The 25884-nt window shown below is 38.7% G+C and overlaps 1 protein-coding gene across 4 annotated transcripts in view; it reads right to left on the bottom strand.

Annotated features, from left to right (window-relative positions):
- Nucleotides 1-25878, bottom strand: part of RNF170 (ring finger protein 170) — a 41754-nt gene extending 15876 nt beyond the window's left edge. The window contains exons 1-6 of one of the 4 annotated variants that reach the window (XM_023760801.1): nucleotides 25712-25878; nucleotides 17424-17567; nucleotides 14034-14109; nucleotides 12072-12180; nucleotides 7834-7907; nucleotides 3439-3549 (exon numbers count right to left, since the gene is read on the bottom strand). In XM_023760801.1, coding sequence (XP_023616569.1) covers nucleotides 3439-3549; nucleotides 7834-7907; nucleotides 12072-12180; nucleotides 14034-14109; nucleotides 17424-17560 — 507 coding nt within the window. In that variant the 5' untranslated portion in view covers nucleotides 17561-17567; nucleotides 25712-25878. The remainder of the gene's footprint in view (nucleotides 1-3438; nucleotides 3550-7833; nucleotides 7908-12071; nucleotides 12181-14033; nucleotides 14110-17423; nucleotides 17568-25711) is intronic. The other 3 variants (XM_023760803.1, XM_006097026.3, XM_023760802.1) reach the window with 3 other exon arrangements.
- Nucleotides 25879-25884: the final 6 nt, after the last annotated feature.

Genomic DNA, 25884 nt, shown 5'->3' with positions numbered 1-25884 from the left:
TAGAATCACTTCCTACGTTAATTTTCTATTCTATTCTCTATGGAAGAAATCAATATTTAAAGTAAAACACCTATTCAGTTTTTACAAGATCTATGGTAAATTACTTTAAATATTCTAACAAATACTTTTCTGTTATCACAGCTATTTTTCACTGCTCATATGGCATCATTTATATAAAATCTAATTAGACAAGAAATATGAAATGAGTTACTAAGAAATGTTTGTATATTAATCACAATCTTACTCCAACTTTGAATGAGGTAATATCAAAGTAAGAGCTAAATGTCTTTATTAAATTGTAATTTCATCACATACCAAGCTTTCTTACTCATTAAATACATACCTAACACACACAAAAATAAGAATTGAGCAATGGTATGTTTCACACTTAAAAACATGAATATCTTAAAATGATTTTTTTAAAGTCCAGTGGTAGTTCTTGAATTTGAAACATTGATTTCTCAAAGAATCATCCTACAGGTGTCACTGAAGGATATGTTAAAGTGCTGGATGGAAAATAGCAGAAGAGGGCCAGCTGGTGTGGCTCAGTGGTTGAGTGTCAACCTATGAACCAGAAGGTCAAGGTTAGATTCCCAGTCAGGGCACATGCCCAGATTGTGGGCTCAACCCCCAGTGTGGGGAGTACAGGAGGCAACTGATCAATGATTCTCTCTCATCACTGATGTTTCTATCTCTCCCTCTTCCTTCCTCTCTGAAATCAATAAAAATGTATTTTTAAAAAATAGCAGAAGAGGCTCCCAAGTAACTAAGGAGGACAAGAATAATTGGATTGTTTTTCTTGTTGCTTCAACATCTAATATTTAACCATTATCATCCACAACAGATGAAACTGTATACCTTTAAATAGACATGACATTACAGAATAAGGAATATGAGCAAGGGAGTATAAGAGCACTAGTTGTTTATCACTAAAGCATTTTAATAGCTCATGTTTTTTTTTGTTTGTTTAATCCTCACCCAAGGATATGTTTTTATTGAGAAGAAGGGAGAGGGAGAGAGACAGAAGAACATCAATGTGAGAGACAAACATCGATCAGCTGCCTCCCGTACACGCCCCTGACCAGGGATTAAACCCACAACCTTTTGATATACAGGATGATGCTCCAACTAACTCAGCCACCCGGTCAGAGCAATAGCTTATATTCTTGGCTGGGAGTAGTAGTATCAATTCTTAATTTAAGGATAATTCATTAATTTTCTCAATGAACATTAAGGGCCTATTGTATCCCAGACACTGAATTTCACAGTGAGAATACAGTACTGAGTAAATAAACCCAGTCGTTCCTCTCATGATGCTTTTAGTCTACGGAGAGAAAGACAAGGAACAAGTCATGAGTGCCCTTTGTGACGGATGCTATGAAGGGAATGTACAGAGGGCAATAATAGAGAATACCTTAGTTGTCATGGAAAGCCTCAGCCCAGGGGTCCTCAAACTATGGCCCGCGGGCCACATGCAAATACAAATATTGTATTTGTTCCCGTTTTGTTTTTTTACTTCAAAATAAGATATGTGCAGTGTGCACAGGAATTTGTTCATAGTTTTTTTTTAAACTATAGTCCGGCCCTCCAACGGTCTGAGGGACAGTGAACTGGCCCCCTGTTTAAAAAGTTTGAGGACCTCTGCCTCAGCCTATTTAACCGTTTGAGTCCCAAGCATGCAATCGCGCTGCTTGGTATTTCTCGACATAAAATAAAACAAGCGCTATCACGCTGTTTGGGTCTTTTCGTACTCATTTAGAGAAAGCGCGGTTGCGCTGTTTGGGATTCTTCGACAGTGTTTTTTCAATACCCCCTGGGACTCAAACGAATCGTATGTTTTCTCGACATAAAATCTCAGCAGCGCGATTGCGCTGCTTGGGATTCAAACAGTTAACAACTACCTGAAGGATGAGAAGTCATCCATGGGAAGAGCAGAGGGACAATCATTCCAAACAGGAAATGGCACATGTGAAGGCTTTTATGTGGAGGGACTTGGGAGCTGTTCTGAGAGCTGAAAGGAGGCCAGTGTAAAGTATGGTGAGGGATGGGGAGGGTGACACAAGAGGTTAGGGAGGGAAGGAGGAACCAAGTCATGCAGAGCCTTGGAAGCCACAGTAAGGAGTTGGATGGAACATTATTACAAAAAACGGCAAGGTTTTAAAAAATACATTGATTTTAGAAAGAGGAAGGGAGAAGGATAGAGAGAAACATCGATGAGAGAGAAAAACTGATTGGCTGTCTCCTACACACTGCCTACTGGAGACTGAGTCCAAAACCTGGGCATGTGCCCTGACCAGGAATCAAACCGTGACCTTTTGGTTGATGGGCCAATGCTCAACCACTGAGTCACACCAGCCAGGCCAAAAAATTGCAAATTTTAAAATACAAAAGCATCATGGCCTTACTTATGTTTTAAAAACATTACTTGGCCTGCTACACAGAGAAAAACATCAAAGTGAAGAGGCCACGGTAACTGTCCTAAGCAAGAGATGATGGTGACTTTGACTAATATAATAGCCAGAGACATGACATTTTTATAAAGTAAAAATGACAGGAGTCCCCCAAAAGACAAGAAATGGTATGACTTATTTACAGATCAGATGAGGGGATTGAGGGGAGGGGGAGCTCGGTAAGAGTGAGAAAAGAGTTAACTGAGTTAGGGAGGGAATCAGTTCAATATTATACATGTTAAGTCTGAGAGGCCTATGGAACATCCAAGTGGAGATATAAGCTAAGCAGTTGATATACAAAGTCTAGAGCTCGGAGGAGAGGTCCGTGCTTTCCATATATGCATTAAATTTGTACTTAGTATATTCTGGTTTTTGAAATACATATTCAGTCATACATACACTTCTAGATTTCTGTTAGATTTTGAGAAAACTTGAATGAGACAATAAAACATGACAATTTTTAATCTATCAAATGCCTTTTTTAAGGGGAAGGGTCAACTGTAGAATTAATGTTATTTAAAAGTAGAATGTTCTTGAATAGCTAAGATAACACAGAGGGTTACTTAAAGGAACATTTCAAACAGGGGCTAGGGTAAATAACTTGAGTAAAACACAAGTGTAAAACTCTCCAGCAGTTCTCAGTTGTAATTTTCTCATAAAACAAACCCTATTTTAGAATCATAGAGGAGTTGATAATTTTACATCTCCCTCCAATTTTTCCTATTGCTTTTTTGCAGGTATCTCTTTCATAAAAGGCTTTTACAATGCCTTTTTTTTTTTAAGATAGAAACACTGTAGTTCTTGGGAAAGCTGTAACTCAATGAATGACAACACTGATGAAAGCAAAAACTTTACCCAACACACGTAAACAATGAGGTTTTTCATAGTCAAAGAATATTTGTTGGTAAAGCTCACTTTACCAAAGAGAAGTATCATTATACTTTCACTTTGTTCCCTCTAACTTTGTACCTGCTATAATGTTACTTACAGATCTGGGCTGCCCTGAGAATCTCCGGTTATAATCACTAATATCTTGAAGCAATGATACAACTTCCTGAGACTGGTCATTTTCACCAAATACTGGTAGCAATAAAGTTACCTATAATATTACAGAAAAAAAAGTTATACCTTTCTGCAGCATTCATGGTGTTTTTTTTTCCATTTTGTGTTATTCAGTAAAATGAGAGAAACTTTTGAATTTATATTTCACTCATTTCCTTTAATAAAGGCAACACAGGGGAGGAAAGTAAGATCACTGCCTACTATAAAATCCAGTGCAAAATTAATTTGAACATCTATAAAATAAAACGGGCACCTTATCCAAACACTGGTTCTAATATTTTCCAGTCCAGACTAGGAAAAAAGTCAGTACTTCTCTACAGTTGAAGATGTAAGAATGATGAGAAAACATTCGGGAGCAAAGTGACGTAAAATATATATATCACCTGGAGAGAGAAAAACAGGGGATCTCTTCTTTGATTAAAATCATGACTCCTTATCCTCACTGGTATTTGAATATTACCAACCATAATACAAGGATTAACTTAGTGCAAGGACGTTCTCAAACACCTAGCCCTGCTACAATAAAAAAAGTTCCTTCTTGATACTGTTATATAACATAGTACATTTAACCCATTTTCCTTCATGGTAAAGGTGAGGATACACAAATATCCCAGGACCACATTTGGGTAATCTGAAGAGGTAGACCAGGGGTCCTCAAACTACGGCCCGCGGGCCACATGCAAATACAAATATTGTATTTGTTTCCGTTTTGTTTTTTTACTTCAAAATAAGATATGTGTAGTGTGCATAGGAATTTGTTCATAGTTTTTTTTTTAAACTATAGTCCGGCCCTCCAACAGTCTAAGGGACAGTGAACTGGCCTCCTGTTTAAAAAGTTTGAGGACCCCTGATGTAGACCTTGAAAACCCCGATAGAAATGGTTGCTGTACAATGACAGATTTAGGTTTGAGTCATCTAGCTCTTGTTGGTTGTTTATTTTTCTTCAGAGAGAGGAAGGGAGAGAGAAAAAAACATGGACCTGTTGCCTCTCATATGTGCCCCAACCAGGGACCGAATTGCAACCTGGGTATGTGCCCCAACTGGGAATTGAACCCACAACCTTTCAGGGTACGGGATAATGCTCTAAACGAGCCACACTGGCCAAGGCCAGCAGTTGTTTCTGTCCTTCCTCTGTTCAGCTGTAAAACCTGGGCTTCCCAGTACCCACATACTCTCCAACAGCTGAACAAAGGAGTGACTAACAGCAGGCAGTAGAAGGAAGAGCACGTACTGTTATCTCTTCACGAATCTGTCAAGTGCACTCTTTAAATAAATATTAATTGAGCACCTTATTGTGGCACTGTGCTAAGTGCTTGATATACAAAAAAAAAATGAAGACATGGCCTTGCCCATTGGTGATCACAATCCCAAGATAGAAGGGGAGGCAGACCTGTTCAACAGCCTATTCTAAGGCACTGTGGTAGGTGTTATAATGGTGCTCGAGAAAGTAAGAACTTCTCCCTGCAGTGTCCAGAGATCTTGAAACTTAAGCTAGCCCTTGAAACACAGGTAGGACCATGCGTGTGTTAGTGTATGCGTTCACAGAGGGAAATGGTGAGTGTGTTCTAGCCAGAGGCATCAGCCTATGCGTTATTATTTCCAGGGAAACAGGAAGTGAAGCAGGTATCTGCCGCCTGTCTTGCCTCCAGGATGAATTACTCTATAGTTAGAAAACCAAAAGCTATTATATTGAAACAACTTTATCTCCATCTTTCTAGCCTCTAGCCAATTTATGGGTGGGCCAAAGGATACCACCTGATAACTTCTATATACCCTGCGAAAAGCTGCGGGTGGTGGAACTAATTCTTTAACACAGGACCTAGGGCCTGGTCTCAGTGTGGCTGGCAGATAGTTAAAGATGATGAAAGGTGATAGTGCAAATAAGTTTCAGTGTTGATTGCTTTGTGTCAGATATAAAATCATCCAGAGAGGCAGTATAAAAAAAAAAAAAAACCCAAAAGATTTTCCACCTGACCATATGATAAAGAGTCAAATGTGAAAGAGACAGAATTTGGGAATGTAGAAGGAAGAAGGAAAGAAAAGAAAGCCCTGAACCTCCCCTACACCAAAGATGAAGGCAGTAATGGAGAGAAGTAGAGTTAGGACAAAGGCTGAAAGGTATACGGGAGTGGGCAAAAGGTTTCCAGTTATGAGTATGTGAGACACTGAGTTTATTCTTGTATTATTATTTTTTAATTATTGTATTATTTTCCATATGAACAACTGTAAATCTACTTTTGCCCCCCCCCCCCCATATATACGCGAGCGCGCGTATGTGTAAACCATATGGTTTTACTTAAATTCCAAAAATCAGATAAAACTAAATAATCTTAGAGATGTATGCTAAGATAATAAAACCAAGAAAATCAAGGAAATGCTTATGATAAAAGTGAAACAGAAGTTGCCTATAGGAGAGGAAGAAGGGTTGAAGATTTGGGAGGTGTCATGAGGAGGCTTCTGGGGCTGTTGGCCAATTTCTGTTTCTTCACCTGAGTGATGATGACTCAAGAGTTGCTTTGTGATAATTCAATGAGCTGTACTTCTTTGTTTAGTGTGGTTTTTTCTGTATGTCTGTCATATTTTACAAAGAATTTTTGAAAAATTGTCACCTCTCATATCATTTTGTTTTATTTTTTGGTGTCTGTGGGTTTGTGTCTTTATATAACATCCTTTACACCTGGCGAGTGTGGCTCAGTGGTTGAGTGTGAACCTATGAAATAAGAGGTGCCGATTCAATTCCCGGTCAGGGCACATACCCAGGTTGCAGGCTTGATCCCTGGTGGGGGCATGCAGGAGGCACCCGACTGATGTTTCTATCTCTCTCCCTCTCCTTTCCTCTCTCTCTAAACATAAAAAATATATATATTAAAAAATGTATCCTTTACTGTTGTTTTAGTGGGGTAATAAGAGGGAGCAAAGGGCCCTAACCGGTTTGGCTCAGCGGATAGAGCGTCTGCCTGCGGACTCAAGGGTCCCAGGTTTGATTCCGATCAAGGGCATGTACCTTGGTTGCAGGCACATCCCCAGTAAGGGGGCGTGCAAGAGGCAGCTGATAGATGTTTCTCTCTCATTGATGTTTCTCTCTCATTGATGTTTCTAACTCTCTATCCCTCTCCCCTCCTCTCTGTAAAAAATCAATAAAATATATTTAAAAAAAAAAAGAGGGAGCAAAGGTAAATATATACATCTAATTTGACATCTTTACTTGGAAACTATCCTTTTTAGGGCTTTATTTTACATACTAGAAGACTTCCTAGGGAGATGCTGTCTGTTTACATATTCATAACTCATTATAAGAAAGGTGTATATTTTTATTTTAAATGAAAAATAAAATAAAAAGGAAATTATGAAAAACTATATACAACTGAGAGAATGTCCTATTTTGCTATATATTTTTTTATGATTAGATAAGCTTTTTTTTGCGTATCTTTTTTTAAAATTCTTTATTGTTTAAAGTGTTACATATAGTATTACATATGTCTCCTTTTCCCATTGACCTCTCATGGGCCACCCCAACCCCCCAGCACATGCCCTAACCCCACTAGTGTCTGTGTCCACTGGTTATGCTTATATGCATGCATACAAGTCCTTTGGTTGATCTCTTACCCGCACTCCCCCTTCCCCCCACCTTCCCTCTGAAGTTTGACTGTCTGTTCGATGCGTCTCTGTCTCTGGACTATTTTGCTATATTTACTAATTAAAATAAACTAAGAACTTCAGTTTCTCAGAATTTTCAGTATATTGCTTTTCCCAGTTTGTCAAAGAAACAGAGAAAATCTGGCAATCCCATCTGTGCTGACATTTCAGTCTTCAATACATGTTTATGAAAATTTACTGCCTCCCTCCTGAGGTAGCTCTAGACTAACTATAACAGTCAGATCTGTTCTGGATAATTCAATGTGGTTATGTTTCAAAAAAAAAAACAGTTAAAAAATTATTCATTATTTAAAGCTATCTGGACCCTTACTGGAGAAGGACAGATTAAAAATAAGTTAAAAAGGAAATACCATTTTTTTTCCCATAAGAAATATGAGGGATATTTGCTTAAGCCTGATTAGCTAGTTCAGCTATTACTTTGCTGGTATTACAACAAAGACTTTCTAGGCACTTACCATTTGTTTTTCCTACAACTGAAGAATTTCAAAGGGATTACCTTTTTTTGAGGTGTCTTAAAGACATAAAAATAATGGAATAACATCATAGAAGCTTTGGATAAAGGAAATTCTAAAAATATCAAAATAATTCAGAATTCAGATACAGAAACTACAAAGATTTACAAAATGAACTAGCATTAATGATGCTTTCTGGATACAAACATTACCGTTTGCCTACAAATTGGACAGCTGATTGCCCCAAGCCAAGAACCGTATCTCCAGTATGCAATAATGCAGGTACCTAAAGGGGGAAAAATTAATAGTGATGTTTGAAATACCTAAAATATTTGAACAGTGTCATCTTATTTATTTATTTATTTTTACTTCATCCAACATCTCTTCAGGCAAATTCAAATCTAATAACAATTCCCAGCTATTAAAAAACATTTTTTAAAGCATATTTTTATTCATTTCAGAGAGAAAGGGAGAGGGAGAGAGAGATAGAAACATCAACAATGAGAAAGAATCACTGATCAGCTGCCTCCTGCATGCCCCGCACTGGGGACCAAGCCCACAACCTGGGCATGTGCCCTTGACCGGGAATCAAACCGAGACCTCCTGGTTCATAGGTCGATGCTCAACCACTGAGCCATGCCGGCCCGGCTAAAAAACATTTTTATTTAAAATACCAGTTAAGATATAGATATTTTTAGACAAAAGCAAGCATGCATTAATTGCTTCAATGCTTTGAGGCTTATTAGAAGATTGCATTTCCTATGTAAATAAAACAATGATTAAACATCATTGTATAAATTACACCAAAAAAATCAGCCTAAATTTTCTGTTCAAAATTTCATATATACTAGTATGTTACAAAAACACAATTCTTACTTTTTTATGAGTTTTGAAAGCCAAGTTACTTAAGTATTAATAACAGTAATTAAGTAGTGTGAAAAAGGAACAAAATCATACAGATTACATGCTCTCTGCCCTAATAAAGTTTATAATCCAGTTCAGTAATTGAATCCACTTTTGTACTGGATGAGTTTGATTTTTTTGCTTGAAGGTGTTTGTGGGCAGCAAAACAGCTAGGCACAGTCCAAGAGAAGACCTCAGAAAGCAGACGCACTACATTTTAGACCAGTAACAATGAAGAAGAAATATTTTAAAATATTTTCTGATGTTTAAGGGTCTGATTCATTTTCCTTTCTGCAGACCATCCAGGTTCCACTGTGAATCTGAACTAAGTGCTTCATGTCTCCCTCCTCCCTCCAGGGTTTTCTCTGTATTCTTACTCTTGCCTTGGCAACATAGCTTAGCCTCCTGTGTTTCTTATTCTGATTCTTCCAGATCAAATAAATGTCCAGAATTTAGAAGAAGCAATGGCAATCAAAGTGAGGAGACCAAGGTGACACAGTTAATTCAATCAGAGGGTATGTAAATATTGAACTGTGTAATATTAATTTTAAGTACAAAAGGAGTACAGAGAGGGAGAACTTTCTGGGATGTGCTAGAGAGTAACCTGCAAAGGAGAAAGACTTGAACTTTGTAGGATAGCAAAAATTTAGACGGGCAAAAATCAGGAGGGAGGACGCTTCAGGTTTTATGAATAGCAAGAACAATCACCAGAAGAAGAAACGGATGGAAGAGGAGACGGGTGAGCAAACCACTGGGCTAAGCAAAAGCTGTACAAATTGGACATTCCAGTGACTGTGGGGAAAAACTGGTTTGACAATTTAAAGATGAATTTAAAAGCTAACCAATCTTTTATCTGATACTTTCCCCCTACTCTTGAGAGTATTGTGTTAGATAATATTAAGTACTTTGAGCAATCTAACTTCATATCGAAACTATATTAAAGCAAAACTTATTATAAATCTGTTAGTATTATTATTACCATTTGTAATAATGCCTTAGATTTATCTCCTCCTTCTAACTCAAAAAGTTCAATGTGTTTTGACACATGAGCTTATGTTTTTTTCATTTTTTAATTTATTTTAGAGAGAAAGGGAGAGAGAAACATCAACGTGAAAAAGAAACATCAATCGGCCACCTCCCACATGTATCCCAATGGGGTGGGGGTGGGGTGGAATCCGCCACCCTGGCATGTGCCCTGACCAAGAATCAAACCCTCCACCCTTTGGTGCACAGGACAACGCTCCAACCACCCTGGCCCGGGCTGAATTTATTTAATCCCACATCTCTTTTCCACAAATTGAGGTGTAGGTGTCCTTGTTTTGCAAATTATATAACAGCCACTTGCCTGTACTGAGAAACTACGGTCCAGTAAATTAAACACTTCAGTTCATACACATCTGCTATGACATGCTTGATGTGTTTCCTTTTTCTCAACTTTCCCCTTCTTTAAGAAGAGAGATCCACCTAAACAGGATGTGGGAGAGATGACTCAATTATTTTAATCTGGGTCACAATCTCTCTAAATTAGTTTATCTGTAAAATGGGAATAAGACCTCATAAGACTGCTGGAGAATTAAATAAAATAATGATGGCTACAATGGCAAGTAAGGTAAAATCTGCTGCTGCATCATTTCTAACTCCCCGTAAAGGGACAGAACTAGTTCCATATATAGAAACTAAGCTAAAGTGCTCTTGATGGTATCAGTATACTTGAACTATACTATTCAAAGAAACACATTTCTGTTTATTGAGAAGTAGAATAACTAGTTTTCTTAACCTTTGAACTTACAGACAGTAAATAAAAGTGTCTAACAAGTAGAGCAAGATATCAGAGGCAATCTACCCTATTACCTCAGACCCAAAGGTAAAACCAAGAACACAATACAGCCATCTTTCAATTGACTGGGTTATCCACTCAATGAATTACTTAAGCCTGGATTGGCAAACAGAGTTCACCTTGCCTGCCAAACCTCAGTGATTCCTAACACTTGCCTGGAGTACTGTGTTAGAGGATGGTGGAGTCCATATCCAGACTCAGAAAAAGTGTCCAACTGATTAGGAATATCTACCAGAGATTTGAGAGTGGGGGGAAGTATCTGCTTTCTCTGATGGCCATTTAATTCTCCCTATCTGATCTTTCATTATTTTGCTCCTCATTAGCATTTCCAACAGATAATTATAATTTGTTAGCTGCTTAGGCAAAAACCTTAGAAAGAAGTTGGAATTACTGGATGAGGCAATAATGGGGTTGGTTAGTACTTACTAAATTAGCACCAGGTACAGAAAATCCTGCAGTACCTGGTATGGATTTCAAATACGTATGTCATCCCTAACAACATAAACAGTAACACTATATACCTAAGAATTCTATATAATGAATCTTAAACAAAAGTAATTTAAAAGGTCATTGTATGCTACATTTTAAATTAGTCTTTATATGGAAATTGTGTGCATTTTGGGAGCAATTAGAATCCTATCTTGAATATAGCTGTTCAAACAAAGAATTACTACAATGAAAAATCGGATAAATCTTAAGTAGAGAGTAGTTGTATAAGCCACCAATCAGAGTAGAATTGAGCTAGAGTTTGAAGTTAGATGTACATTTAAAACTACCTCTGTCCCTTAGCAGCTAGATTTACCTTGTAAAATTTCTTAACACCTCTGAGCCTTGGTTTTATGGGGTTAGGTGAACTGAAATATGTTAACTATCATGTAATAACTGACTCTCCCCAACCTCATATGACCATAACAAGCAATGACTATATGGCATCTCATTCTTCTCTATGAAATCTTTCTGGAGGGTAGAAAGCACCTCTTACTGATACTAAGTAAGAGTGAAATCAACATTGCCTTTTTGTCCCACTACATGCTCTAGGTTTCTCATTCTCCATCACCAAACCTCTTGAGGTCAAGAAAGAGAGGCTAAGGCCCTAACTGGTTTGGCTCAGTGGATAGTGCGTTGGCCTGGGGACTGAAGGGTCCCAGGTTCAATTCTGGTCAAGGGCATGTACCTGGGTTGCGGTCACATCCCAGTAGGGGGTGTGCAGGAGGCAGCTGATTGATGTTTCTCTCTCATCGATGTTTCTAACTCTCTATCCCTCTCCTTTCCTCTCTGTAAAAAATCAATAAAAAATATATATTTTTAAAAATTGAATGCCCCTTAAATGAAACACAAACTTTATTTAAAAAAAAAAAGAGGCTAAGAACTATCTGTATTGACTCAGACTAAAAAATAGTAGAGCTAAGAGGTCTTGGGCAGGGTCCTTGAGAGAAGAACCGTCCTGCCTTGGGAAAGATGGATAATAAATGAAACCCTAAAAAGTGATGAACAATTAGTCAATCCATCCTGGTATTGATATACCTAAATTACTATTCAAAGAAACATATTTCTGTTTATTGAGAAGTTGAATAACTAGTTTTTTCCATCTTTGAACGCAGAGACACTAAGTAAAAGTGGCTGATAAGTAGGGCAGGATATCTGGAGCAATCCACATATGAGACTTGGTCCAAAGAGTCACTATTACCAAGTACAGCACTGCTTGCTTACCACAAAAGAGATGTCCACAGTTTGTTTCCACAGGGAAGGAGGCTTGATGTAAACAGACTGGACAGTACATGTCAGTGTAAAACTGCTGTCGAGCAGCAGCGGGTGCATCCTGATGAGAAAATGTGTATACATTTATACATGAAACACAGGCTTTACAAAGCTATCTTTATGTTCAACTACTCTTAAGAATATAGCCAATACTGTGTAGTCCTCATCAAATTTGAGATTTGCAATAGTTTAAGGTTCAATAAAGTTAATTATTTTCTTAACTTTGCTGAAGAAATATTTAAAGTTATAAATATTGTTGTTTTATTTATGAACAGCATGGTCTCTACCTTCTTTCCTGAACACAATTTAAAAATAAAAACCTAGGATAACTCAGGAGTTTCTCTTTTACTCCCTTTGAATGAGTAACACAAGGCTGAGCTAACCCATAAATGAAGGATAAGAAATGTCAAACTGTTTCCAAAGTATTAGCTTTTTTCATTTTTAGTATTTTTTTCATTCATACATTCCTGACCAGTGTTTAGCTACTTAATTAATTTAGCCAAGGTCACACCTTGAAGTTATAATCTTTTATGTCATTTTTAATGGTGCAAAAAAGAAAAACATACAGCACTTAATGTTCTCCCCCCTACCTTTTCTCTTATTATTCTTTGGGAATTGATGAAAAACCAGTTACCAGTGCTGTCCAACAGAACTTTATGCAATAACGGAAATTTATTTGTGCTGTCCAGTATGGTAACCACTTGCTACAAATGGCTATTGAGTACTTGAAATATGGCTAATGTGACTAAAGTAGTGAATTTTTAATTAATATTAGTTAATGTAAAATTAAATAGCCATGTGTGGCTAATGCCTACAATGTAGGACAGCACAGTATAGGATAAGTCACTAGCTTTATTCTAACTATTCTAATCAAGCTATGGAAGGTATGAGGTACATGCCTCGGACAGTGGTAAAAAAAAAAACACCTGGAAGATCCCCCTCAGTCTGGGACTCCTGTATATCTAGATCTAGTCACGTAACCCTAGTGTGAATTTAAGGAAATCTTAGTGATCTAATATGTTAAATGAGAATAAATGTTGCCTTTCTTATGTTTGAAGATTAAATAAGAATAGTATGTGAAATCATTTTGTGACTTACTAAACACTATCCCGGCATGAATTACTGATGACAATAGCTCTGGAATAGAGTACTACTAACATGCTTAAACAATTTTTGCATCAATTAATTTAAGTTCTAAGAAGCAGGATTCTTGTGTGTTTAGTTCAGAATTGAATTCCCAATTCCTAGAACACTGGGTGGCATATAGTGGATTATCAATAAATATTTGGTGAATGGATAATCAATAAAACCCTCTTTGGAATTAAAGTTTGCGTGGTGGGTAGGAAATCAATTTTTAAATTTTGTTTTTTGATGTGAGCTATCTCAGCATGAAGGTGTATAATATCCTACTTAATCCAGCCTTCATAAAATATGTTACATTTCTGGATCATAGAGAGTTCATCTGGTTAGAAACAAAGACAGGGCAGATGAGAAAAGTTTTCTTATTTTGCCTAACTAGTTTTCTTAACTTTGACTGCTGAAGAAAAAGAAAAAAAGCCCTCGTTATAGTCATTTCTTTGTAGGTCTTTGAGAAATGTATGTTAGAAAGAATAGTTTTTACACTACATTTCGCTAAAGCCAATTAGACAGTGATTCTTTCCTCACAAGTAAGTAAAAGGAAAACTGCTGTCTTTTAAAGCAAGTTTAAAAAATATGAAAACACCTGAATAGATTAATACTAGTCATTTGCCTAATCTGAAACTATACAATCAATAGAATAATTTAAGGTCTTAAAGCAGGAAGAAGCCTATGTTTCTAAAAAGTAATTTATTAATATTTCATCATAATATCATACACAAAGGGAGTAATAACGTCTACTTCTTGCATAAATGCACATATTTACATAAACAGTACCTGTTCTGTTTGAAGTTGTTCCCGAAGCACCCTTATTAGTTCTTGGTTTTCTGGGTGAATGTTTTGATGTGCATTTCTGTTGAATAAAATACAATAAACTTTGAATATAAAATACTGTCAGATGAATCAGTTTTCTTTATGGGTCTAATTTTTGACCTAGAATACTGGTAACTAAAACGTAAATGATAGTGGACAACTGTACTCCACTTCCAGGACTGAACACTCCAGGCTATTCTGAGATCACTGATTATTGGCCCATTTCAGGTTTAACTGGCAAATGATGAAATCCCGAGACCTAGTACCTTGGATTTAATGTAATCACAGACTTACAAATAATAAAAGAACAATGAACACATTTAATTCTTTTGTACAATTCCTTCAAAATAAGCAGCTATATAAATCTATATATTATTATGCATTTGAACACTTTTTTATATCTAACAAAGTCCTTCTCCCAACTTTTTAACCTATTGGTGAGGTGGGGGACAGAGAAATCAAAAACTAAAATTATAGCCCGGCCAACGTGGCTCAGTAGTTGAGTGCCCACCTATGAACCAGGAGGTCCCAGGTTTGATTCCCCTGCAGGGCATGTGCCCAGGTTGCGGGCTCGATCTCCAGTGCAAAGCGTGCAGGAGGCAGCTGATCAATGATTCTCTGTCATCATTGATGTTTCTATCTCTCTCTCCCTCTCCCTTCCTCTCTGAAACCAATACAAATAATATTAAAAAACAACTAAACAACTAAAATTATATAATGTAGAAATGCCAAAAGCTAACATACCACTAATATCTTAACATTAAAAATTAAACTGGATACTCAAAGGCAATACAATAGTGACTGATATAATAGGATGGGATAAGACAAGTAAGTATTGAAAATTAAAAGTACTTAGGTTAGCAGGTTGGGGGTGAAGATTCATATCTGAATTATGGCTTAATTTCATTTGACTGTAAAAGTTTTTCCTAAACTAAAACCTCTTTAACAGCAATATTTAAGTCCACACAATCCTGGTGTTACTCTATAGAGGAGCCTTTACTCTCTGGGTGAACCAATACCCAACAGCAATAAGAATTCTAAATTAATATTCCGATGGGATAAGGAAAATTAAAGAAATCCATCCTATAATTATTCAATTTTTAGTAAAAAAATTCAAATTTTAGCCCTAGCTGGCTTGGCTCAGTGAATAGAGCATCAGCCTGCGGACTGAAGGGTCCTGGGTTCGATTTCGGTCAAGGGCACATGCCTGGGTTACGGGCTCAATCCTTAATAGGGGGCGTGCAGAAGGCAGCCAATCAATGATTCTCTCTCATCACTGATGTTTCTACCTCACCCTCTCCCTTCCTCTCTGAAATCAATAAAAATATTTGAAAAAAAATTTCAAATTTTAGAAAAGAAAACTGATTAAACATAACCATCATTTCAGAGAAGACATAAAAACAATTTAAAGTCAAATGTCTAAATGTAATGGAACTCCAGTTAACCCTTGATTATGCGGACCTTGATTTAACAGACTTTGGATTTAATGGACAAAATTTCCGGTCCTTATGTAGTATGTGAAAATGAACACATTGTTAATTTTAAAATGCATTTTACCAAGATTTACTTATAATTAAATTAACAGGTTATTGTTGTTGTTGTTGTTGTTATTCACTGGTTTTGTTGTGGGGTTTTTTGGTAATTTTTGAATAATTTTTTTCTCTATTGATTAAGGTATTACATATATGTCCTTATCCCCTCATTGCCCCCCCTACCTCCCCAACTCATGCCCTCACCACCCTGGTGTCTGTGTCCATTGGTTAGGCTTATATGCATGCATACAAGTCCCTTGGTTGATCTCTCCCCCTTACCCCTATCTTTTTTAAATAAATTGTAGCAAATGGGCCATATGTTGGAAAAAACACTAGCAATTTCACTGACATAAATAAATATTACATATCTACAACTATAGTCTATATACTTAAATCCAAGAAGCATCGCTGGTAAACAATGTTTGGCAAACGATTAGCAGGTGATCACACTACATCGCTCATAGTTCTGTTGTTGGGTTGGGTGACTTTCTGCAGCAGTCTTAATGCACGCTAGCCACCGTTCTGATGTGCACTGAGCCATGCCCCAACTGTGTGCATGTGTTTACTCCAGATGACTGGTGAATGCATGCATTTATTACACCTATTCAGTATAAACTTAAAACCACTGTAATATAGAAAACTATTCTGTGAAATTAAACTTTTCATATATACTTAATTTTAATTACACAAACATGTCTACCTAAGTAAAAACAGGCAAACTAACTTACACTAATAAAAGAGAAACATGCAAATTAGTGTCACTCCGTTACACCCACCAGCCAATCAGAGTGACTATGCAAATTAACCCAACAAAGATGGCAGTTAATTTGCATACACAGGCGCAGAGCGAAGATTGAAGGCTCCGGCCAGAGTGAAGACTGAAGACTGAAGAGGCTTGGCTTCTTGGCTGCAGCCGGACCAAAGGCCTGGGTCCCAGGTGCCGGAGGAAAACCGGTGCCAGCAGCCAGGGGAAGGAAGGCCTATTGCGCGAATCTTCGTGCAACAGGCTTCTAGTATATATATATATATTTATCTCCATGTGTTAACACTTAAATTTCTAGTTTCTTACTAGTCTCTATGTATTGGTATATAGCAGCAGTTTTCAAAAATTTTTCATCTCATGGCACACATAATTTAATTACTAAAATTCTGCAGCACACCAAAAAATACTGTATTTTTTGCCAATCTGACAAAAAAAAGGAATAATTTTGATTCCTTCAAACTGAATGGCTAATGTTGTGTTGACTGCTATCATTTTTTTATTTCACAATCTGAGGGAAAAGAGGTCAGTGTCCCTGAGTAATTAGTCAGGTATTCCATGTTTTAAAAATTCTTGCGGCACACTGATTGAAAATCGCTGGTATATAGACATCTGACACCTTTAAGTATTATTTCTGATTCTATAACAATAATTTTAATTCTAACCTAAAGTCCCTATATACTATAAAACGAGTTTTTCTTTTTTGCCTTAGTTTTATATTTAAACACTGAAAATATTTTGTATTTATTATATCACCTACAAGTTGATAGATTCAATTATGAAAATTACATTTTCAAACAGTGATACTCCTATAGAAAATATTAATATTTTATTCAAAATATGATAATAAATGTAGATTTATCTGATAAGACAGCTAACATCAGGGAATGTATGGTAGCATTTAGGGCCTTGTAGAAAAAAAATACTTTAGTAAATATATACAATTGCTGAGATCTATTACTTGCTTTTCATATTAAGTATTAAGCATTACTAGAAGCAGTCAGAAAGTCAGTGGCCCTAGGAAATATATATTATTTCAATTCTTTTGTCCTTTAGTCTCACCTGAAAAGTGCATATACCAGGGTAGCAATCAAAGCGAAACTGACCACAACTGCCACAAGTACTTGGTCACTTACTCCTTCTATGACTGAGTCATCGTCCAGTTTCAAACTTTGAACTTCTCCCTGATATTTGGCCATTCCAGGTCTAAAAGATAAAGAAACAAGATGAAAGTTACAACTGACACCGTGAAAAAAAATACTAATAAAAATTCTATATAATAAAGGGCTAATATGCTAATTAGACCAGACCGTGGAAGGACCTTCCGGAACGACCTGTGGGCGGGGGGTCAGGGCCGCAGGGCCGTGAGGCAGCTGGGGCTGCGAAGGCCTACTCATGCACGAATTTCGTGCATCGGGCCTCCAGTATAAATATTATTGACTTCTAACATATTTAATTTTTTTTTGTAGTACCCAGTTAAAGTAGGCTGCATTAAGTACAACTCCAGTGTGGATTGCCCCATTAATGAGTTCTTTAAAATTTGCCAGACATTAGTTTGGAGAGTACACAATTCTATTTCCTTTAAGGAAAACAATTATTATAATGTATCATCCATGTACATTTTTTAAAACAAAATTTTAAAAAATACCATTTTCTCTTCAAATGTAGCTTCTTTAAAAAAAAAACACACAAAAAACACTCCTCCTGCCCAACTGCTCTTTTCTTATTCTTGAATACCACATAAGTTCTCCAAATAGACCAGATCCTCTTCTCCCTCATAGCACTAAATGTACATCACAGAATTTATCATGTAGGGATAGGGGAGAAAATATTGTCTTTTCTGTACATATTCCTATATTACCTAGCATAGTGCCCTATATCCCGTAGGACCTAATAGAATATGTTTAAATAAGAGTGACTTACCTTACTTACCTTACTTATAGTATTAGTAATTTGAAAAATAAAAGACAATGAGGCTATAGGACATTTATATCTATGCTAAGACTACTTGAATTAATGAAAATTCTGGTGTTTGAAAAACTAGTAGCCTCACCTGGGACTAAGTTCAGCTTATGGCTCAGAATTCTTTGCCCTGCCTGGAATATGGAATCACTCTCAGGCTGCATTTCCTTATGAAGAGAAAAGGGAGGATATGAAACTCTCCTTCCCATAGACCAGTGGTTCCAACCTGTGGGTCGTGACCCCTTTGGGGGTCGAACGACCCTTTCACAGGGGTCGCCTAAGACCATCGGAAAACACATATATAATTAATTTACATATTGTTTTTGTGATTAATCACTATGCTTTAATTATGTTCAATTTGTAACAATGAAAATACATCCTGCATATCAGATATTTACATTACGATTCATAACAGTAGCAAAATTACAGTTATGAAGTAGCAACGAAAATAACTTTATGGTTGGGGTCACCACAACATGAGGAACTGTATTAAAGGGTTGAGAACGGCATTAGGAAGGTTGAGAACCACTGCCATAGACTAAACTAGAGAGAAATGATAACACCCCAATTTCTATAGGTATAAGGAGAGAGAGCCCAACCACATTGAATCCAAATGTCACAGGTATGTTTTTCAGATGGCAAAACAAAAAAGTTCAAAGACTTATAAGACACCTAACTGGAAATAAAGGAAATAAAGATTCGATTAACTATATATAACTATTCAGAACAGGCAGATAGCTCTAGTGGGGGTGGGTAGAGGGATTGAGCAAAAAAAAAGAAAAAAAGAGAGAGAACTCATAGACATTGACAATAGTGTGGTGTTTTGGGGAGGGGAAGGAGGAGATTGGGTGGAGGTGGAAGAAGGCATAGAGGGAATAAATGATGATGGAAAATTAAAAAAAAAATTCTGTATTTATGTAACTTAACTGCACTGAAAAGAGTTTTAGTCAATATCATTAATCAGGAGACTCTGTTAAGAGGAATCTTGAGTGTGAGAGTCCAAGACCTTTGAAAGAATCTGAACTCACTGCTTCTAAGAAAATTTACCTCTCACTGAAGAAACTTGAGCAAACAAGCAGATCAAAGGCGGCTTCCATCAGCTTTACACATAATAATGGCCTGATATATGAGGAACTTTCTAATGACAGGTTTCAGATATCCATGATGAAGGCTCACACCAGGAAACTCAAAGAACCTTAACTTCAGTATTTTTATCCAAAAGAACAGTCAAATGAACTGCCAACTGAAACTGAAGAAAGAGCCTCATGAGCTAGGAGTGAGCCATGGATTGAGCCATGTAGTCAGTTTAGATTTTTATTTTATCAGTTTTCCTTTTTTTAAATTAGAGATGCTATGGCTCTGTCAAAAGGCCTAAGGGTAGTGGGGACTACTTGCATCTGCTCAAAGATAACCAAACTGTAATCCCGTGTTCAGATTCCCAGCCTCTAATTATTGAATCAAATTATTTCACAGTTGGGAGGATCTTCTCCTATGCTAAACACTTAGGGAGTTTACTATTTTGTACTTTTTTAAAAAAATGGAATGATTACATTTGTTTCTATGTCCTCCCAAGTGTAATCGGTGGGAATGTGACTAAATTCTACTGTACTATTTCTTGTAGTTATTCCTCACCCAAGGATATTTTTTCCATTGATTTTAGGGGGGGGGGATGTTAGGAGGGAGGGGAAGAGAGAGAAACATTGATGTGAGAGGACACATCAGTTTGGTTGCCTCCTGCACACGTCCCAACTGGGACAGGGATCGAACCTGCAACCCAGGTATGAGCCCTTGGCCAGGAATCGAATCTGTGACACTTTAGTGCATGGGCCAAACTTTACCCACTTAGCTACACCAGCTAGGGCCTACTGTACTAATTTTATTTATTTTTTATTTATTTATTTTTTATTTTATTTTTTTTTTAAATATATTTTATTGATTTTTTACAGAGAGGAAGGGAGAGAGATAGAGAGTCAGAAACATCTATGAGAGAGAAACATCGATCAGCTGCCTCCTGCACATCTCCGACTGGGGATGTGCCCGCAACCCAGGTACATGCCCTTGACCGGAATCGAACCTGGGACCTTTCAGTCTGCAGGCCGACGCTCTATCCACTGAGCCAAACCGGTTTCGGCTATTTTTTATTTTAAATAAAGTACAGTATAACACTTACACCACATCTTCATTCACACTAGCCACATTTTAAAATTTTTATTGATTTCAGAGAGAAAGAGAGAGGGAAAGAGAAATAGAAACATCAATAATGAGAGAGAATCAATGATCAGCCACCTCCTCATGCCCCCACTGGGGACCGAGGCCACACCTGGCATATGCCAGACCAGGACTATGAATCAAACCATGACCTCCTGTTTCATATGTTGACACTCAATCACTGTCCCACACTGGCCTCACCTAATTTTTTCTCTCTATACATATATTTATTCTAATATGTGTGTGTGTGTGTGTGTGTGTGTGTAGGATTTCCACATAATTACTCCCTTAAGATATTGCTTCATGAACACTTCCAAGAGCTCAGAGACCCAGGCAGGATATGTTAAGTACTGCACAGTGATATAATGTTACTTGTTATTTTTATAGAAGTTCCCAAAGTTGTTGAAATGAGTTACTTTTTATTTCCACAAATTCCAGTACTACCAAAGAAGGTGCTTGGGTTGAGAAAGGGTAGAATGGGAGACTGCTGATAAATTTCTGAGAGGAACAGAGAAGTCAGTTGCATTTTCTTGTCATGTGGAAACCCTAGCTAAACCTAGGGGCTCTCATAGGGAGAACTACTAATGATGACTTAGACCTACTTGCTGGGGGCTTCAAAAGTAGTTTCACTTATAATCCTATATAATAAAAGGCCAGCGACCATAACGGCGTAACGACCAGAACGACTGATTGACCAGTTGCTATGAGGTGCACTGACCACCTCTTGGTCCCTTCCCCCAGCCTGCAGGCTCCGTTCGCCAGATAGCAAACGGGGAACCACGGGGAACTGGGGTGGGCGGCGGCGGCAGGGCAGGACTGGGGACTGGCAAGCAGGCAGAAGGCAGACCTCTTGGTGCTTCCCCCTGTCCTGCAGGCGGCAGCAGGGCGGGACTGGGGCCTGGCGAGCAGGCAGAAGATGGCCCTGATCGCAGGCTAGGCCTAGGGCCCCTACCCGTGCACGATTTCGTGCGCTGGGCCTCTAGTCAGAGTATAAGAAAGGAACTGAAGGATCTCTTACCCCTGGAGACAGCACGGAGGGACCTGGAGAGTATTATGCTCGACGAAATAAACCAATCAGAGAAAGAAAAGTATGACATGATCTCACTCATATGTGGAATCTAATGAACAAAATAAACTGATGAACAAAATAGATCAAGAGACATAGCAGCATGGAACAGACTGTCAAATCTCAGAGGGAAGGCGGGGTTGGGTGGGTGGGAAGAGATTAACCAAAGAACTTGTATGCATATATGCATAACCCATGGACACAGACAATAGTGTGGTGAAGGCCTGGTGTGCAGGTGGGTGCAGGCTAAAAGGGGTCAATGGGGAAAAAAGGGCACATCTGTAATACTTTCATCAATAAAGATTTTTTTAAAGGAACTGTAGGAGCTAGTGGCTCAAAAATGAGGTATTAAAATACCACCTTAGTTTGGAAAGAAGCCAATTTAAGATTGTAGGGGATAAACAATAGAAAGAAGATTTTCTACTGGAGAAGATGACAATAAACCTCAATCTTGCTAATGAATTCCAAAGTGGATCTGAACTTCAATTGTCCGACTTTTGCTTTTCACAGTCAGTTTTTTCATCTAGAACAGAACAGTGCTATCGATTGTGTCCAACATCATAGCTCTCAACTGAAGCCCAAGCATTGCCTGGAGTTGAGCTCCAATTCTGCTACTACAATTATGACCCTACTTAATCTCATAGGACCTCTCATTTACTGCAAAATGGAAAAGCTAGAACCTGAGGATTCCTTAATTTCTTCCCACCACTACATTTCTATGATCCAGAGTTTTTTGCAATAGAAAAATAATGTCAAGAAAGATAAATACCAATGGTTAAAGTGACTACAAGTGGGGAGGACTGGAAAAGCCAGATCTTAATCTTTCCCAGGATACAGTTTTATAGTTTGAATTCTTTTCAAGTATATATTACTTTAACAATAAAAATAAAAGCCAGTGCCTGCTTCCTTCCTGAGAGATGAAAATTCGGTTTAAGTGCTCAGATTTAAATCATCTGTCTCAGTCTCACTCTTACCTACCACCTGTTTGTTGATGGTGTCTTATAAAGATCTCAGTGAGTGCACTGCACTTGAGACACACACATTGACTACATCTTATTCCCTTGAGCAGTGCACAGGGAATATCACATGTTACAGCAGCTACTAAATGCAGCTTACTTCAAACCCAGAACAAGGTTATTAAATTTATAGAACATGGTATCTAATCTATTTCATAGGGTCCTGTCAAATATGAAAATGTGTTAATAGCACTGTTTTTAACTACTTGAGATTTACAGAAACAAAATACTGCATATGTTGGCAACTGTGTTGGTAATTGATAGAATAATTATAGAAGCAGAACTAATTTCTAGCTTTGGCTTTGTTATTGCTTAACTGGCTAAATCTTAGTGAGGAATATACTTTAATATATCAAAGAAGCATAAACTTTGGAGTCAGACAGCTGTGTACTTAAGTAAAATCTGGATCTCAGCTTCCTTATATGTAAAATATATAACATTAATTTGAAACATATCAAACAGAACAGCCACTTTTTGGCAAAAAAAGCACCTTGTTTTATGGAGTTTAGGGAAAGACAAAAAAAAAACACCCCAACATTCAGCATATTGCTTGGCACATTATATAGGTTCTCAGCAAATGGAAGTTATAATTATTTTTCTTTCTTCAATCCTCACCTGGGGACATGTTCTTTTTAAAGAGAAGGAAAGGGAGAGAGAGGTAGAGAGAGAGAAACATTGATTGGTTGCCTCCCCCAGTAAGGCTCCAACTGGGTCCGGGGATCAAACCTGAAACCTAAGTATGTGCCCCAACCAGAAAGGAACCTAAGACCCCTTGGGGTATGGGACTCTGCTCCCACCAACCGAACCACACCGGCCAGGGCAGAGCTATAATATTTTGATTACTGTTATTAACAGTTATTAACAAGTGTCAAGGAATCATCAGAACCATGATAAAACTTAGCCATACCTTTCCCATAGCTGCATTATATAGCATCTCAAACTGTCCTTCATCAAAGCTCTAAGTAGGTATTCCCTGGGAAGACAGGATAAACTTGGGAACATTACCATGCAGTAAGAGACAGCTAAGTTCCACTCCCTTCTCTTTGGTCTTTTCCAAAGTTTTCAGGAAACACACACACACACACACACACACACACACACACGAAAATAAGGAAAATACAGGAAATTCCGTAACTTCAAAGGATAAACTCATTGTCTTTGTACCCAAGCTCACGTAGGAATGTGATGGCCACATGGCTTCTGCAGACAATTACTGACGTCTGGGAAGCTTTTAAAATAATTTCCTTCATGGAAGGTAATTGGGGCTACACAATAAAACCTCAAGAACACTGTACTATCATGCATGGGAGGAGCAGTCTGACATGGAAAGGGAGATTTCAGTCCATTGTGTCAAGCCTTGAAAACTTGAGCAGCTGGAATATAGGGGCTCTCTACACAACAGTCCTCCCAGGAAAGTCTCACACCTTGTTTTCCTCTACATCCAACAACAAGTTACAGGGGAGCCAGGCTCACCTACTGACTTTGCAGGCCTAACAAGGGTAATGGTCTGGTCACTTTAAGTGCACGGGATTCCACAGAAACTGGGTTGTAGGAAACCTGGTTTGACAAAGACCCACAAGGCATCAAAGGAAACAGCCAGGTGAGACACGTATTTGTTATTTCTCGACCCCTTAGTGTAAGGAAGAATGTTTAAAAGAAAGATCATTGAGAAGACTTCAAGAAATTTTTTTTTTACATTCACATAATGAAAAATCATACGAACTGTTAACTGGTACTCTGTAAGGCATTATTAAAAAGTAAGTATTGCCCTGGCTGGTGTGGCTCAGTTGGTTGGAGCATCATCCCCTATGCCAGAGGTCGTAGGTTTGATTCCTGGTCAAGACACATACCAAGGTTGTGGGTCCCATCCCCACCGGAAGCAACTCATTGATGTCTCTCTCTCTTTCTCTCTCTTAAAAAAAAAAAAGAAAAAAAAAGTCAGTGCCATCTTGATTGTTCTGAATGCTCACTGACAAAACCTACTTTTAATGAGAAAAAAAGGGGCTCCAGGAACTGCAAACCAAAGTAAAGATGTATCCTGGGAAGTGAAATCTGCTGCACCTCCGATAAAAGTTTGGCATCATCTGGTAAAGTTATGCACTCCCTATGACTCAACAATTCTCCCTGGACTCTAAGGCATGCATTCTAAAAAAAACCCTCTTACACATTTGCAGTAGTATCTAGGTTTAAGAATGCTTCTAGCATTGTCCTTCGTATCCCCAAACTGGAACAACAAAATGCCCACCAACAGTAGAATGGATACGGTTATATTCGCACAATGGAATACTAGACAGCAATAAAAGCTACCTACAGAAACATACAAATTCGCCAGGAATCCAAAGCCACAAAATAATACAATAAAGTTCAAAAACAGACAAGTGAAACTATACTGTTTAGGCATGCATACCTAGGTGGTAAAACTATAAGGTAAAACTCTAAGGAAAGGCCACAGTCTAGGAGGAAATCGTGCTCAGAAGGGAATACAAAGTGTGGGTGGAACTCCCGAGGTACCAGCATGTTCTGTTTTCATCTGCGTGTTTTATTACTAATTCTCCTTTAAGCATGTACGTTGTATGCAACTCTCCGCCTGTCAGAGAGCACAGAACTGTACCGGCAGCCCTGCAGAGGTTCACCCCTCTACCAAGGTGCGAGCTGGGACGACCCACTAGCCACAAGGACCAAGGCCAACACTTAGCAGGACTCCGGGAGAGACAGGCCCCGGGAACGGTCGGGTCCTCGCGGATCCGCGATCCGGGGCGCACCCTCTCCCTCCTTGACATCACTCGAGTCTTCAGGGGGTCGAGGATCCACGACCCCCAGGAAGGGTGGCGGGCTCTCCTCGCCGCCGGCCAAGCCCACCTAGACCCGCCGAGACGCCCGCCACTCGGGCCCTGGCACCGTCTCCGGGATTCCGGACGGGACCCGGCAACTCTGGGGCTCTGCCCGGGCTTCCTGAAGGAGGGCGCAGCCCCGGGGTCCAAGGCAGCGACCCCCGGGGCAGTGCCGCCCACGCCGAGCCCCGCCGGCAGCGCCCGGGGCCCGGACCCTGGTGGGCGTGGCCGGCCGCGGGCCGGGAGGGGTGGGTAGGGGGCGCGTACCTCTCCACCGCAGAGGATACCTCGCCAACTCCCGGTGCCTGAGGATAGAGATTATTTCCGGGGCCGGCCCCCGCCTCCCCTCCCGGGCGACCACTAGCTGTCTCCTTCCCACTTTGGAGTGCGGCCCCGACGCACGCGCATTGCCGCGCTTCCGTGAGGACGCGCGCGGAGGA

The sequence above is a fragment of the Myotis lucifugus genome, unplaced genomic scaffold (genome assembly GCF_000147115.1).
Source record: "Myotis lucifugus unplaced genomic scaffold, Myoluc2.0 scaffold_194, whole genome shotgun sequence".
In the NCBI taxonomy this organism is placed as follows: Eukaryota; Metazoa; Chordata; class Mammalia; order Chiroptera; family Vespertilionidae; genus Myotis; species Myotis lucifugus.
Note: the sequence above shows the minus strand (reverse complement) of the source record. Positions and strands in the feature narration are given on the sequence as shown.